Consider the following 16,809-nt stretch of genomic DNA (forward strand, 5'->3'; position numbering starts at 1 on the left):
CACAGTTTCAATAATTTGCCCTCATACTTTGAAGTCTCCGAGCCCATCCAGAGCTTAATTATATATGTATGGTATAAAGGGGCTCATCTACCAGCCTACTCAGTGTCTCACCCCAGAAGACAGTAATATTCATGTTCGCTGTTGTGAGAACCTCAAACCTTATCCAGTAATATGTACTGCCATATCATTCTTGCTTCATTAAAGTTATGACAGTTATTTTGTTCGCACATAATTTTCTCCAGGAAAGACATTGTACAGAACTGTTTTGCTGTTCTTTGATTTTGAGATAGTAAAAAAATTGTCCCTGTGGTTAACTAATTAAGCGCTGCGTCATGAAGGCATGTGGTGGTGTGGATGTATAGATCCACATTTTCTTGACCTTGGCATTAGTTGGAGGTGAGTGGTCAGCTTCACACCCTGGCTGCTTCACTCCCAGGGAATAGTCCCTGGTACCCAGTGGGTAGGAGGTTGGGTGAACTGCAGAGCTTGTCTGGATGATGTGGAAAAGATAAAAAATTCTTGATCTTACCAGGACTCAAACTCTGACCCCTTGATCATCCAGTCTGTAGTCAGTCTCTACACCAACTATGCTATCCTGGCTCCTGAATTTGAGAGAGTAATCACTTAAAGGCTTAAAAGTACAAAGAACATTTTTTGGGGTTCCTACTCTGTGTTTATTTTAGAATATAATCCATGTTTTAAATGTATTCTTACACTTAACTCTACATACTCTTGGATAAGAAGTGCGGCAAAAGGTTCATTGATGATAGATTAAGTTTTTGTTGTTAATTTTAGTCACTGTAACATCTGGGAAACTCTTGCAAAACTGTGGAGTTCTGTGGGAAACTATGGAAATTACTGGTTTGACTTCAGCTATTACAGTTGTAGTACCAAAATGATGAGATGGAAGAAGCCCTGTCTCTAGTTTAAGCATTGATATTCTTGAGTGTTCAAGCTGTTCTAATGGTGTAGTAATATGAAATCAGTGTGTTTGCATTAAATAATTATATCATTTACTCACAAGTTTCCTCATAATAACAACTTATAACTGTAGTATGATCTACCTCTTCCTCAACAAATAACTAATATGGAAAATACAATAACATTTGTCATCTGTAACTCTAATTATATATTTACTCTGCTTGCTACTTGGTAAATCTTAAACAATTAACATACATACTGTTTTATAGAGTTCTTACATTTTTAAACAAATAACTAAAATACTATCTTATTGTTCTTACTATGATCTCATACAACAGATGCATCTCACTTTATGTTAAGTGTGGCAGTCAGAGTCAATATGGCGCTTCTTTGCAGCCATTACTCTCAGCTTTCTCTGAACCTTGAAAGACAATTACATTTACAATAGCACATAGCAGATTCCATTTATATTGACACTTAAAATAACTTTAGTGCTTATGTGGTACATAAAATAATTTGTAATTCCATTATCAGTTAACTCTTTTTGTTACAAAGGATAGAAACAGGCTACTGGAACTTACAGAAAGCTACTGTAAATGTGATTCTCCTTCTGGTTCAGTGACATGTGTGAGAGCAGCTCCAGTGTAGTTGGCACACTGTTGTGTTGCAGATGCTGATTTTTGCTGCGGGATGCGGTCACCATCAGATCCCCGGACCCCGGGCACTTCCCGGAAACACCTTCCTGGTCCGTCTCACCAATCTCTCACTTTCATCACTCATTCTTTCTCTGTTTCTCTTATTTCTTTATGACTATCACTAACTGCTTGTTTGTTTGTTGTCTGTGTCTGTGTGTGTGTGTGTGTGTGTGTCCATATGAAGGATATGATGGATGTTTCCTTTGTGAACTGGTCATGGCTAATCTGTCATGGTATTTTGAAGACATTGGTGGTGTTTTGTGACTGCTAGCCAGGGGGAATGATGATTATCTCATGACAGTATGTATGAAAGCATGGCCTGTGTTGGTGGCGAACTCAAGAATTATAGATAGTAGGATCAGTAATCGTATCACTTGCTTTGTCTACTGTGTGTTTTGTTTGTGCATGATTTTATCACAGTGTAGCACTGCTTAAGATTCCCATCTGCTCCATTCCAGGAATGTTTTGTGTACTCTTGGGTGAAGAAATATTTAAATTGAAATCTGTTAATCTGTTGTCAGCTGTTAATATTTCATGGATATATATAAAATGCCACAGAGTCATACAGAAATATAAATAATGATTTTAAATTAATTTCTGTAAAAATATACTGACAATTTTATCCATAATACCAAATTAAACCATTAGTCTAAATATATGACAGAAAATGTCTCATTATAAATGCAATTTATATACCAACAAGCAGTTCCACATAGAAATTATGAAATCTATTCCACAGACTTCTATCCCTTTAAATCGTTCATCGCTAATGTTACATTTATGTAAGGTAAGTTTATAATCCGCCGGTCACAGTAGCCGAGCGGTCTAAGGCATGCACTGTCTTCGCTCGCTTGGAAGCCGGGATCGTGGGCTCGAATCCCACTCAGGGCATGGATGTTTGTGTGCGTTTTTCTGTGTTTGTCTACAGTTAGAGGCCTTGCGACAAGCTGATCACTTGCCCAAGGAGTCCTACCGTATGTGTAAGATCTTGAAAAACCGAAGTGAACGGAGTTCATGGAGGTAGGCCCAGGTCCACTGGGGCTGTAGTGCCAAGGGGGAAAAAAAAAGTTTATAATCCAACATATGGCGCAGTTTAGTTCATTGTCTAGTTTGTTGGGCTCACGCGTAGATGTTAATAGAATTGGATCCAACTTCATTCAGAATATTTTTATTGTTTGCATTCTTGACAGTGTTACAGATTGTCATTATCATCATCTTTTTTGGAGACATAGTTATTACTTAAATCCAGGTTCTACTTTTTAATTTTTTGTAACTTATAACAACATAATGGATCCGTGAACTAATGAGTTGGGAGCTACAACAGCGACACTTAATTTGGGATCCTGAAATAATATATGATAATACATCTTAGGAAAATGTGCAGTTCTTTTTTTTTTTTAAGAATATATAGTAACATGCATCTGTATGAAAATTGTCTTTAGCTTTTGATTTGATGGCAACAAATTAGGAATCAACAGAGCTAGGGATTTAAAATATGATACATAGAATATAAATATACCTGCACATTACTTATGAAATGCTTGTAAGTCAACATCTACAAATATGGCAACAGTGCAAAATTTTGAAGTTATATCTGGAAAATATAGCATAGAGAATCCATACTTAGTTAATAAGCACTTGGCAAAGTAAAAATAAAAGAATGATAACGGCAAAGGTCTGTGGGTCTGGAAATCTCTGCAATAGATAAGCAGGTTTTACGAGTATTGAGAATTTTTTGCTGTTCCTTCTTTCATAGTCTGTATTTCTTTGTGTGTAGTTCTGTTCTTAGAATGTAAGGCTGGAGAAATATAAGCCATCTGTTGTCTTTACAGAGATTTTATTTTATGTTATAATGTAAGAAACAGGTCTCTTCATTTCATAAGTACTCATTAACTATGTAAACAGCAGAGAGAAAGGCCAGAGATCTCTATATCATGATGGTAATCACTACGAACTGAAGGAATATAGAAAATAATTTTGTTCCTGCCCATGTGGTAAGGGGGAAATTTCTTAATCGGGTTGTTTACTGTTTATGATACTAATTTCAGTTCTGTTCATTTTTATTGTCTCACCAGAACCTCCAATTCATATAATCATCTCCATATCAGAAACTTAAAAGAGCTTTCTGTGGTTTTAAGTAAATCGTTTCCCTATGGAAGGGAAGAAGTATGTTTATTCTCAGGTTCAGAAAAAGAGATGAACTCGGCTCGGGTTCCAGTGAACCAGACTTGTCCGTGCATGTGGGTCACCATGCTCATACATGTGCGGTGAAATTAATCTGAGCCCGGCTCCTCACCGAGCTGGCCATGCGAGCCAGACTCGTACATGTATGGGCCGCCTTACAGGGTGATGTACTGGATTGGTGAAGCAGTAACGCTTTTCACACATGCTCAGAACATCGGTAGATGAAATCTCAGCCAGGACATGTGATACCCTGAATGAGGTTCTTAGTGTTTTCCCTCAATTGAACTACCATTCAGTGCTATATGGTCCACACAATGAGAGCATCACAAAATACTCTAAGAAAAGAAAGACCATATTTTTTACAATTACATTTATGTATTAAAGATAAGCAGTGGCACGCACACAGGGAGCCTACACAGAATAATACCTGAACAGTGCTGAAAACAATAAGTAGCCGCTGCAGCACCATAGACATAGGGCGGGTAACCTTGATAATTTTAAATTTTAAAATTTGGAAAAAATTTTAAAGAAATTTTATAAATTGGAATTGAAGATTTTAAAAGTGCCAGTTTATAAAAATCAAATTGACATGTGTAGGTTAACAAAATTTTGTACATATCTGACATATCAGCGGGGAAGATTCTGATATATCGAAACCTGTTAGCAACAGCGAAATGAACAATTGGGAAGACTAGTGTTTTTTAAATTTTAAACTACGTGCAGTGTAGCAGCTACGTGAGAGTATACACCTGATGATGGCCATTTGCAGCTGAAACATGTAGTGTAGAAGAAAGCAAGACGAAAGAACTACAGTAAATTGTTGCACTTAGGATGGAGTTTATGTCATATACCAGATTTTTTATAAAGAACCTACTTCCCTAATAATTCCTTGAGTTTAGCAAAAGAGAAATGCCTTTGTTTCATTTGTGTTTTGTGATGTATCCATCATTAGTCATATAGAGAGTAATGTATTAGCATATCCTTTGACCATAAATGTTTTAAATTGTATCCTAGCAATTCAGTGTTGTATCCTTCAGAATACTACATTTTCCTGACTTCAGGATTTCAGGACATAATTTGCTCAGATTTTTAGAGTGTAAATATAAAACTGAACATCTTATTTATTTTTGTATGTTTCAGTGCAAGTTCATGATGGTACAATGATCCAAATCATATAAGTACTTGAAAAGAGAAAACCCTTTTCATAAAATCCTAGTGCTTCAGATGATAAAAAATTTTAATTCTGGAAGCTTCTGCTCTTGAACTTACAAACAATTAAGAAAATATATTGATCAGAGAATGATAAGCCATAAATACTATCTTAGAGCTCACAGTAGAAAGCCGAAGGGGTGACATGAATGTATATAAACTAGGACCCTTAATAACACAGAAATTTCTGTATGCAAGGAGAGCTGTGAGATGAAGTTATGAAAATACCTTGTGAGGAGACCATGTATGTCTGTCCATATATCAATGAATGATCTAGTATCAGAAGAAATCTCAGTAATATTTTAAATGGTTATTGAACTGTAAAAAGTAAGTAAAGTAAAGCTATCCCTGTAACATGGCGTGAAGGCCCATGGGGTTGTGAGATGTTGAGGGTCCCACATTATCTAGACAATTGGCTCAAAGATGGTGGTAAGGTTGTCAGCCTTACGCGCCGGCCATGCTTTACTCCCCAGGAAATTATTTAATTAATTCATGGTACTCATTTCTGTTAGAGGCTGAGTCAAACCCAGGGCCATAGTGCGGCTGGAAGGATTATGTCAATGAAAAAATCCAGTGACCTCATTGGGACTTGAATCCGCGACTTTCCTGCTTGTAGCATAGTGCCTCAACCAACTACATGTGAATAATCATAACCTAGAAAAACAACAGTATATTTTCATACCACTCTGAACATTTGAGTTACCATCTTCCTAAATTGCTGAATAGAAGTAAATTTTCTGTTTTCTCATTAAGAATTACATTCTTTCCAGTGGTAGGAATGTGTGTGCTGGTGGTGATAGGTTTCTAGAAAAATTAAAATAGTTTTGAGAATTGCTTAGTCAGTAATCTGAGGTCACACATACTCGTATTATGTAGGGCCAGTGTTTCATTCCTCCAGCACAAACATCAGCGGACTTGTCAAAAGTTAAATGATGCTCATGTTCCAGTACATTATGCTTGTATATTTCAACTTTGAAGCTAAATCTGAGTTTGAGAGTGCTGTAAGATATGCTTTTAGAGACAAAATATTGTGTGACAGTGAATGAAATACAGTGTGTGGGTAGAAAGTACGGGGTAGGAGGAGACCCAGGCTTTTATCAGCACACTGAAAGAAACATATCACACTTTCAGACATATCTAAGCTTGAAAAGTATTCTTTTGGTTAACCAGTATCTAGTAACATTTGATTTCCCAGTAGTGTCAGAAGACTTCTGTTATAGATGAATTACGTTTTGTTGTGTTCAGTGTTTTGATTGCAAGATAATGTCACTGAAGATTTAAAGAGTATAAATTATTTTTAGAACTGTTTCTGTGTTTTAAAAATAATGTTTCTTGTGATATAAATTTAGTAGTAAAATATAGAAATCATTTTTAGAAACTGTTTTTGATGAAACCTTCTTTGGAAAATGTAATTTTTTAGTTATATGTTGGGTGGAGTTGTTGCTTAGATCACTGGCCATGATTCTTTAAGTCTGCATTCAGAAAACTGATGTTTATTTATATGTTCCAGTTTATTTTTAGCTGATGAAGGTTTACATACATTTAGATGAACCTTCTTGTATGATATGATGCTGTGTAGTGTGGTAGATGTTTACTAATGATTTGGGGGAGTGTAATGAGCCCATATTCAGAGCAGAGGATTAAGTTGAGCATGGAATAATCTGGTACAAATATAGAGAGGAGTCATTCGGGATAAGAGCGTGGATTGGACCAATTGGAGGAAAAGATAACAGCAAAGAAGTTAGGGCCCTTGAAAGGCCACTTATTGCCAGAGTAGAGAAATGGAAGAAAAATGACCGAGTGACCATTGAGTGGTATATGAAAATCCGGAGGGATGGAGTAAGGAAACTGTGGGCCTGAAGGATCTGTTTCAGTGGTAGCATATGTGACCTTATACGACCTACATGCCATTCAGAGCAGTTTTTTCTTCTATCTCTCTACTGTGACATGATATAACCCTTTCAAGGGTCTCTTGTGTCTGTGTTCGTGTCTGTATCTGTACCACATTCTTCCATGTTCTGCCACTCTTCTTCCATGTAGATGGAGTGAATATGTACATCCAAAACATTGGTAAACATATATCAGACAAAACAGCTTCACACCCCAGATGACAAGTAATCTTCATAGTCACAACTTTGAGAATCTCAAATTTCACAACTTCCTTGTATGTTAACTGAGAAAATTTTGAAAAATTTATAGTCTCATAATTTTTTGGCTATGTATATATTGTTATTGCAGTTGCATCCATTTATTAAAATTAAAGTTTTATTTCAAGCAACATGACTGTGTTTTTCATTTAGTTTGCCACCCAAAGAAGAAATTCATCTGAACTAAAGCAGTATTCAGTATTTCATAGCTCTTGTACTGTGTCAGATTTCAGAACCAAAGACTATCAGTCTTCACTAACCATCAAGAGCAAAATTTTGCACATGACTCTGTTCCTTTGTATTTAGAGTTCCTTGTTAGTGTGTTGTAACCTGAACTGAGTAAAGAAAGTTCAGCAAGCCACAGCAGTTGTTTCTGTTTCTCTGATGGTCTTGTCTCTTGTCTATATTTGGGATCATGCAGTCAGAACAGAAAGAAATGGTCTTATTTCAGAATTTTAGGTATTGGATTCGAGTCAACTTGTGATCAATATATACTAGTAGGAATATATGTTATGGTAAATGGCCCCACAGCATGATTGTTGTGAAAAGCACTAATTTCTGTTTCATCTGTGTTGCACTCTTGTATCAGGGTTATATGGAGCTATCTTGTGTTACTTAAAATGCAAGAGTTTGTCAAGGAGTTCATTCATGCAGTTATTTTTAGCATCACGAAGAACAGTTGGAATGAACTGTTTTTCAGCCACAATACATTTATGAAATTTGTAGACTGTAGCATCAGTGTACAGAATTACAATAATCTACTGTAAGAGGCTTGGCTGTTGAAGTCAAGAATATGTATGGTTTTGCCTTCAGAAGACACATGACATCATTTTGCTGTAAATAATTTATTACTCCAAGGTAGCAAGAAGGAAAAATTTGTTCGATGACCATATGGTGGTTGTCTTTATGGATGCAGAAAGCTGTGGGTCTTTACAGTAATATCAGCTACTTGTTGGTTAGTTATTTTCAGTTACTCTACGATGATGTATCAACTGCCAGGGATGTGGAAGGAGGTAGGCATTGCCTATTATTTTGGCATTTAAGATTTTTTTGAATGATTGAGCAAAACTGCTATCATTTTCAAAATAGCTGTTCCCATTTAGGAATTGAACATCCCACTGTAAATCATATGTGGTCAGACACACACACGAAAAAAGGAGACTAACCTTATAGTTTGGTAACTGAGAGTGGGTACAGAGAAAGAGATGGTTATTGAGCATGTTCTAACCTGTCACTGTGAGACAGGGCTCAACTCCATAGCTTTACTCAGTACGAATGGATGCGTGTTTAGATGTAGACGTTTTCTTACCCTTGGTCGGAAAATGTTGGGGTGCAAGAGTGAAAAACGAGTTAACATAAAGTTTCTTGTGAAACTGAAGAAATCCGTGATGGAAACTTTTCAATTATTGACTGAGGCTTATGGTGAAGAGAGCATGTCTCGTGCATGAATTTTTGAATAATACAAAAAAAAAAAAAAAAGCACGCAAGTGTTGTTCGAAGTTCAAGGTCACGTTGATTTTTTTTTCCCCCCGATATCCAGGGTATTGTAATTTCAGAGTGGGTTCCCTGTGGCCAGACGGTATATCAGCAGTGTTACCTTGAAGTCTTGGCGAAATTGCGCGAACGTATTAGAAGGAAACGACCAGAATTATGGAGAAGTGACCAGGGTGTCAAACTAACCACTTGCCTCCAGCCAGTGCCAAGGTTAAGAATGGTGGAGCTATACCTCTACTCCCCGATTTACCTCCATTGCTTAATTAATTAAGTATAGGGAAAACTTTACTTCTCTACCTTAATGAGACACTAGTATAAGAGAACTACAGTATCACTTTTACAAAGCCCAACAGTATTTAGTACGTGTATAATGATGCAGAAACGTTCTAGTTTTTTTATGTTGAAGCTGTATTATAACTTTATTATTAGTTGAATCTCAACTGCATTGCATTTTATTTTTCTGAGAAATCAAGGCATAGCTCCAGAACCCTGTCTCGGTGTTATTTTTGTGCATGTAAATGGCCAGTTTGATTCATGCTACAAGTGTAAACAACATTAAAATGCAAGTTCTTCAATGTACAGTAATTCCCATAGATGTATACATTGAAAGAGTAATGGTGCTGATATATTTAAGATACTACTCTCATATATTCCTACAGCAAGGATGATGAACATTTTTCCTGCTTGATGCTGAATTATGAACAAAGAGAACTTCCTGTCAGTAAGGAGTGATATTGGTCATTCCCAATGTTCCAGTACTGTCCTATTGGACTTAAATGAGATATCTACTGCTGTGCATATCCATGCTGTTCTCCAATATATTTATATATATGTGCTTTATATGAAGGACTATTATTAGCTCGTGTAGTATGTATTTTTTGGATTCAAATAATTGGTAAAGGTGGTATCAAAAGAAAGCAAAGTATGTTTTCTTGTTGTGACCTTTCTTTTGGATACCATACTACTGCAGTATTTTTGATGTCAGACACATATATTAAACAAATATTAGATTTCCTGAACTATTGAATTATCATGTAACAAAATCTGTAATACTTGATGCCTTTCAAAATTGCAGTTGCTGCCAGATCTGGCAAACAGTGTCAACCAGTGCCACCATCCCTGAGCTAGAGATACAGGTTTAAACACATAAAAAAATTGTTGAAGCCCTGGATGGACCACCAAAATAGAATACACAACTCTTCAATCATTTAGCCCCAGAAAAAGTGGAGAGATGCCTTACAGATTCATATTTCATAATAATGATCCTTGAATTCTGCATTCTCCGATAGACCAAGTGTCACAGTCATACAAAACAGCAAGTAAATTTGTAGTTTAATTTGTTTTAATGTTTACATTTTTTGATAGACAGGAAGACAAAATATTCTGAAATTAATGGTAGCAAGCATTCCATATATTTGATCTGCCCTTATGAGATTCTCACACCATTGACTGTGAAGAGTAGACTTGCTATCTTTTTGGATATGACACATTGTAGTCTGGCAGAAGTATACTGGCATTCCTGTGAAACATCGGTAAGCTTTCATCAGACTACATGGTGTCACATCCCAGAATATAGTACTTTTCATAATCTGCTCTTAATTTATCTGTGAATGAAATTTTGATGTGTTACTGTCATTCCCAAATATTTGAAGTTTACCACATTTTCAAAGATTGTGTTAGGTGTTTGTATTTAGTTTCTCATCTTGTCTGACTTGAACTCAATGTCACATTTTTTCAAAATTGACACAGACTTCAAATGCTGTTACATATGACACACACAAACATGACTGTTCTGTGAGATATTCATTTATTTTTTTTTACTCTAAAACTGAGTGTGAATTTCAGCTTATAATGTTGCTTGAAAGCTCACAGGAAGTAGTGCCACATTTGATGTCAGATGATTTACAGAAGTATAAATTTCACACGTTAATTATGCTGTGTACATGTTGCGATTGTTTCAGGAGGACCCTTGACAGTAAATGTAAGCGTTCTTCTTCTCAGTCTTGCCTCACCAGATGAGTCCAGTTTGGTGAGTACAAATTACAAGGTGCACATACTGCCATTTCCCGTAAAATTCAACCATTCCTCTGATTAGAATTCAGTTATTCTAGATCAGTGATTCTCAATTTTTCTTCATCATGGACTAGTAAATAGCAGTGGGTTCTATAAGGACCATTACCTTGTCTGTTTAATATTGTATATAAATTGTAGTCTACATATTAATTATTAATGAAAAGAAGAGTGTAATCTTCTGAGATGTAATGATGCATAGTCTTATGAGAGTCAGCGAATCTTTCAGAAGAACATTTCACCCCTGTCTTCAGGGTCAAAGGGTAAGCCATGCAAGAAAGAAGCATGTAGCAGGTAGCACACAAATCTTGGCTTACTCTTCGGCCCTGAGGATGCAAGTGACATGTTCTGAAATATTAGTTGACTTTCACTGGATAGAACTCTTCATAGTCACCACTGTGGAAACTTAAAATGGAATGTAATTATTAGTGGTAACTAACTTAGCTCTGGGGCACGCGGTAGTATAGTTTGTTGAGGCACTATGCTACAAATCGGAAGGTCGTGGGATCGAATCCTGATGAGGTGGATTTTTTCAATTGACCTAATCCTTTCAGCCGCACTATGGCCCTGGAGTCGACTCAGCCTCTAACAGAAATGAATACCAGGAATATTCCTGTGGGTAAAGGGCAGCTGGCGCATAAGGCTGACGACCTCATCGCCATCTGTGAGCCAATTGTCTAGAAAATGTTTGAGCCTCAACATGTCACAACCCTATGGACCTCCAGGGCCTGTTACAAGAATACCTTTTTTTTATTGCTAGTGGGGTGGGACTAAGTCTCTTGTACTGTGGCCACTTCTGGCCTATTGTACCAGCCCAAGATGGTATGTGAGGGTGATTGTGGAGGAATTGGTGGAATGAAGATTGGCAGGGGAAACCGAAGTACTCGGAGAAAACCTGCCCCAGCGCCACTTTATTCACCACAAATCCCACTTGACCAGACCCGGGATCGAACCCAGGCCACCGCGGTAGGAAGCCAGTGACTGACAGCTTGAGCTGTGGCGCGGCCCTGTAAGTAGGCATACAAATCAAAATATAAAGTATATTTTGTCTCATAACTAAAGCATGTGTGTTATACGTAGAGATAGTTTGGCTCTACATCTTAAATTTGTCATAATCATGAGGCACTTTTAGCCGGAAGTGAACCAGCTTATTAGGTGTCACACTGTACATATTTCTGGATGACTTTAGGGAAAAGAAGTCTCAATAAAGTGGCTAATAAATTTGAAAAGTTTGATACAATGAGAGGTATGATCCAAATTTTGGTACGTTAAGTCCTTCATTGTTATTAGGTTGCGCCTTTTTGGTACCTGCCTTACACTTTCATTGAAACAACGTGACATAAAAACCATACTTGGCATATGAAAGTACAGGGCGTTCAATCAAGGAGGAAAGTTTGCAACACCACTGACCCGGCCCAAAATTCCTCACAGATTGCTGCTGTAACTGTAACGGCGCGCGTTTATCAGCGCAAATGACTCATTCTGCTATCAGCAGTTACAGCAACAATCTGTGAGGAATTTTGGGCCAGGTCAGTGGTGTTGCAAAGTTTCCTCCTTAACTGAACGCACTGTACTTATAGAATTTGTGATGTCACATATTTTTATTTTCTGTTAGTTAATGCCTTGGTTTTTCAGAGTGGTAAATCCCTTTATGTATTAAATCATATGGAATATGTAGTGACAGCAGCAATGGATGAAGATTTCTTTATGACTTTTGACCTCTATAGGCTCATAGCAAACACCTGACAGAGGAGATGGAATGGAATGGGAGATTTTTATGGTATAAATAAGCCAATTTAATGCTTTTCCTTGAAGTAAATGTGTTATTCAATGTGAAATGAATGAGAATATGGATATGAGTAGTGAGTCAGATTGATGTAAAATTATGGTTATAAACCTACAGGGCCTACTACTGCAGAAACCGAAAACATGCTTATGCTGGAAAATGCTTTTAAGGCTTGTCCCACATATACACGGTGCCAAATCCCAGAAGACTGCTTTCTTCTTTCAAGACTTGTTTGAATTGCTTGTGTCAAGCATGTGGAAAGAGAACGTGAAGATGCAGGAATCTGTTACATATCAAGCCATCAGACACACATAAATTTGATGAGGATACCCAACAGGAAATTTCAGGAGACAACAGCGTACTTTGTTTCAGTATATGACTGGCATTGACCGCCTCTGTGGTCTAGTGGTAAAGAGTTTCTGGCTACAGATCCAGAGGTCCTGGGTTCGATTCCCGGCGATACCAGATTTTCTGAGAAGTAATGGGTCTGGAGCGGGGTCCACACAGCCTTGTGAGGATAATTGAGGAACTATTTCAAGGAAATAGCAGCTCCGCTCTAGAAAACGGAGATTAACAGCCATGGGGATCCGTTGCACTGACCACGTGACACCCTCTATCCGCTAAAGATGTCACTAACTTCGCTGACAAGCGGCGGTTGCTCGGTCGGTATAGTTCGCTTCCAGACTACAGGCCAGGGAGTTTAGATTTTTTAGTTTTTTATATGACTGACATGCAATATTGAAACATGTCAGAATCATATTAATGAAAAAGTTTAGGCCAGAGTTTATATGAGGAATTCTTGTTACCTTTCAGTTTAGAATCTTATATCTTCCTGGGACTGATGTAAAAATCTGAGGATTAAAATAGTAAAACTATAATTTTAACTTTTCTTATGTATGGACATGAAATTTAGTCTCTTCTCTTACCTCTCTGGAAGAACACAAGTTTAGTTTATCTGAGAAGAATATTGCACTTTTATATTTTTGTTCATATTTTGGTTGTGTGATTAACCTTTCAATGAAGGGCTGCGCCATAGCTTAAGCGGTTAGTCGCTGGCTTCCCACCAGGCCCGGGTTTGATCCCAGGTCTGGTCAAGTGGGATTTATGGTGGACAAAGGCACTGGGGCGGGTTTTCTCCAAGTACTTCAGTTTCCCATGCCAATCTTCATTCAACAAAATTCTCCACCATCATAATCACCCAGGGCAGGCTCCAATAGGCCAATCAGTGGCCGCTATGGCGAGTGGACCCAGTTGGATTCAACCCCTCACTAAGCGAATTAAAAAAAACCTTGCAATAAAAATATTACACTTCTGAGGGTTTCTGATGGCTTTTAAGATTCTCCTTCTGAACCCTTAAGCCAAACCCAAATGACTATTTACCCATCCCTTGATTCAGTCAGTCACCATCTGCAAGACTTGTATTGTATTGTATTTTATTTTGTATGACACAAACTCCGTCCTAAGTGCAACAATTTATTGTAGTTCTTTTGTCTTCTTTTCTTCTACACTACATGTTTTGGCCGAAAATGGCCATCATCAGGTGTAAGATAAGCAGTGGCACGCACACAGGGAGCCTGCACAAAATAATACCTGAACGGTGCTGAAAGCAAGAAGTAATTGCTGCAGCACTGTAGACCTAGAGTAGGTATCCCTGTGAACTGAAGATTTTAAAAATACCAAAATTCAAAAATAAAATTGACGTATGTAAATTAACAAAAATTTTATACATATCTGACACATATCAGCAAGGGAATTCTGTTATATTGGGACCTATTAACAATGGAGAAATGAACAATTAAGAAAGCTGGTGTTTTTAAATGATATAAACTCCGTCTCAAGTGCAAACAATATATTTTGTATCTTTGATCTTGCTCCCGACACTACATGTTTCGGCCTCAGACGGCCATCATCAGGTGTATANGTTTTTAAATTTTAAACTATGTGCTGTGTAACAGCCACATGAGAGAAATACACCTGATGATGGCCATTTTTGGCCAAAACATGTAGTGTAGAAGAAAATAAGACAAAAGAACTACAATAAATTGTTGCACTTAGGATGGAGTTTGTGTCATACATTGTGTAGAGTGTAACAGGATGCTTAAATATAATATTGTATTTTATTTTATTTCATTCGTTTTGCTGCATAGTAACACTTGGGACACGTCATTTAGTAATACAAGTTAACAAAATAAATCTACAAAGTTAACAAGCGTACTACCAACATTTGTTACAATCATAAGCAATATATAAATACAACATTCCAAAAAATATATAAACTGCTATATACAGCTCTTGAATGGCTATGACATCCGAACATGAGTACTTGCACCATCCACTTTTTTATTACAACTAACAAATTCATTTATTATATAAAAAGAATATTTCAATAAAAATGATTCATTCTATTGTTGTGGCTTATGCCTTCAGGCATTTCATTTTTTGAGCTAGAGTGAAGATACAAGTGCACGTTTTTGAGGAGGTCCCTTTGAGCAGAATTTTCAATATGTCGTAATGATACGGTGATAATTACTATGATCATAAGTTTGTTATGTTGCAGAAATATGAAGTGGAATTCCTTCTACAGCAGCAGTGGTTTGATCCCCGCCTAAAGTATTCCAACAAGAGTGAATATGAGTTTCTCAATGCAATCCACCACCACAACGACATCTGGCTGCCAGATACATACTTTATTATGCATGGGGATTTCAAGGACCCGCTCATTCCCGTTCACTTTGCTCTTCGCATCTACCGCAATGGCACAGTCTCGTATCTCATGCGGTAAGGACACAGCGTTCAATTCAAGTATTTCCACCTGTCAGTATTTTGTATTTTGTGTCATGACTTTCAGTTAGTTCAACAGTATTTCTTTCAGTTATAAAACTTAGAAGACAATCAGCTATAGCTGTAACCTAAAACTAAAACAAAATAAACTCCATGGCCTGTAGTTTGTAAGTGAATTGTACCAACTGAACGACTGCTGCCTGTTGGCGAAGGCCAACTTTTGTGGATAGAGGATGTCACGTGGTCAGCACAACAGATCACCACGGCTGTTAATCTCGGTTTTCTAGACTGGTTACCTATCACCTATGTATCATTATACATATAGAGCTCAATCACTGTTGTCATCAAGCAAGAACGTTGTAGGAGATAGTCGCTACCAGAATATTGAGATTCCCTTAAAAAAGAAAACTGAAATTCCTGTGTGAAGCCAGTGAGCCAGCGTGGCTGAGTCAGGACATCCAGACTGCCTCTGGGACCCACCTAGCCTCTCATTTAATATGAACTGGGGGAGCTTTTTCTGGCAGTAAGATTGACCACTCGCCTCCACCTAGTGTTATACTTCTTTTCCATCATGCGGTCATGGTATGAGGCTTAATTAAATTCTGTGTAAATTTTGCATTTACCTTTTACCAGTGGTGACTGTCTCATGTTTTTATGATGAAATTAAGTTTACTTCAGTTTGAAGTGTTTAGTGTTTAGATTTAGTGTTAAATCACATTGGAAATGTGTGTTTTGTACTAATACTGTTAAAATAATGTGTTTTTCTGTTCTTACATTGTATCATGCATGATGTATAGTTATATTGTGACATGATATGGAATAGCGGAGCCAGAAGAGACAACCGTGGTTAGGCACTGGCACACTAAATATGTTTCTGCAGAAACAAATACACCACAGCAATAGAAGAATAACAGGCAACTATGTTTTCTGGGTGATCCATGCCGAGGCTATATAACAAGGACCAGTGGGACCACTGAGTCTGCATTCACAGTTGGTGGTTAACTGTAAGGCTGGAAGCAGAGCAATCTCCATTGTTAGAAGCTGATACCAAGCAATGGCTAGTGAAGACATAACAGAGTGAGAAGACTTAGTGTGTACTGTAGTGATTCGTGGAGTGTAGATTAGTGAGAGTGTTACAATCATATTTTGTAGTTACAAGTTATAAGTGTTCAGTTAATTCAGTATTAAATCCAAGCCCAATGTCTAATCTCTATTATGTGACAATATCTTAGTCTTGTACATTGATTGGGTACTAAAAGACAGGAATTTTGTTTGGTAATAATTTTAATTATACTTTATCTACAGTTTGACTTCGGTGTCAGCTCAACAAAGAGTCTGGGTCCCAAGAAGTATGTTAAACTGGAAACAAAGAAGTTTGTAAAAGTATATGATATACTATTAACCAATTTAACCAATGCATTCAGCAGATGTAATTATAATGATATGCTAATGGCCAAGTTAAAGCATTTATTGCAGTAAGATGAAATAGTTTGAAATATTCAATCAAGAAGACATTTGTGCT

General features: G+C 37.2%; 1 protein-coding gene across 12 annotated transcripts in view; it reads left to right on the forward strand.

Moving 5' to 3' along the window:
- Positions 1–16,809, forward strand: part of LOC111868237 (glutamate-gated chloride channel) — a 331,426-nt gene that overhangs the window by 251,146 nt on the left and 63,471 nt on the right. For 11 of the 12 annotated variants that reach the window (XM_023858697.2, XM_033752961.1, XM_033752962.1 and 8 more), the window contains exons 5-7: positions 1,592–1,666; positions 10,612–10,679; positions 15,064–15,284. In XM_023858697.2, coding sequence (XP_023714465.1) covers positions 1,592–1,666; positions 10,612–10,679; positions 15,064–15,284 — 364 coding nt within the window. The remainder of the gene's footprint in view (positions 1–1,591; positions 1,667–10,611; positions 10,680–15,063; positions 15,285–16,809) is intronic. The other variant, XM_033752963.1, reaches the window with a different exon arrangement.

This window comes from Cryptotermes secundus, unplaced genomic scaffold (assembly GCF_002891405.2).
Source record: "Cryptotermes secundus unplaced genomic scaffold, Csec_1.0 scaffold364, whole genome shotgun sequence".
Taxonomy (NCBI): domain Eukaryota; kingdom Metazoa; phylum Arthropoda; class Insecta; order Blattodea; family Kalotermitidae; genus Cryptotermes; species Cryptotermes secundus.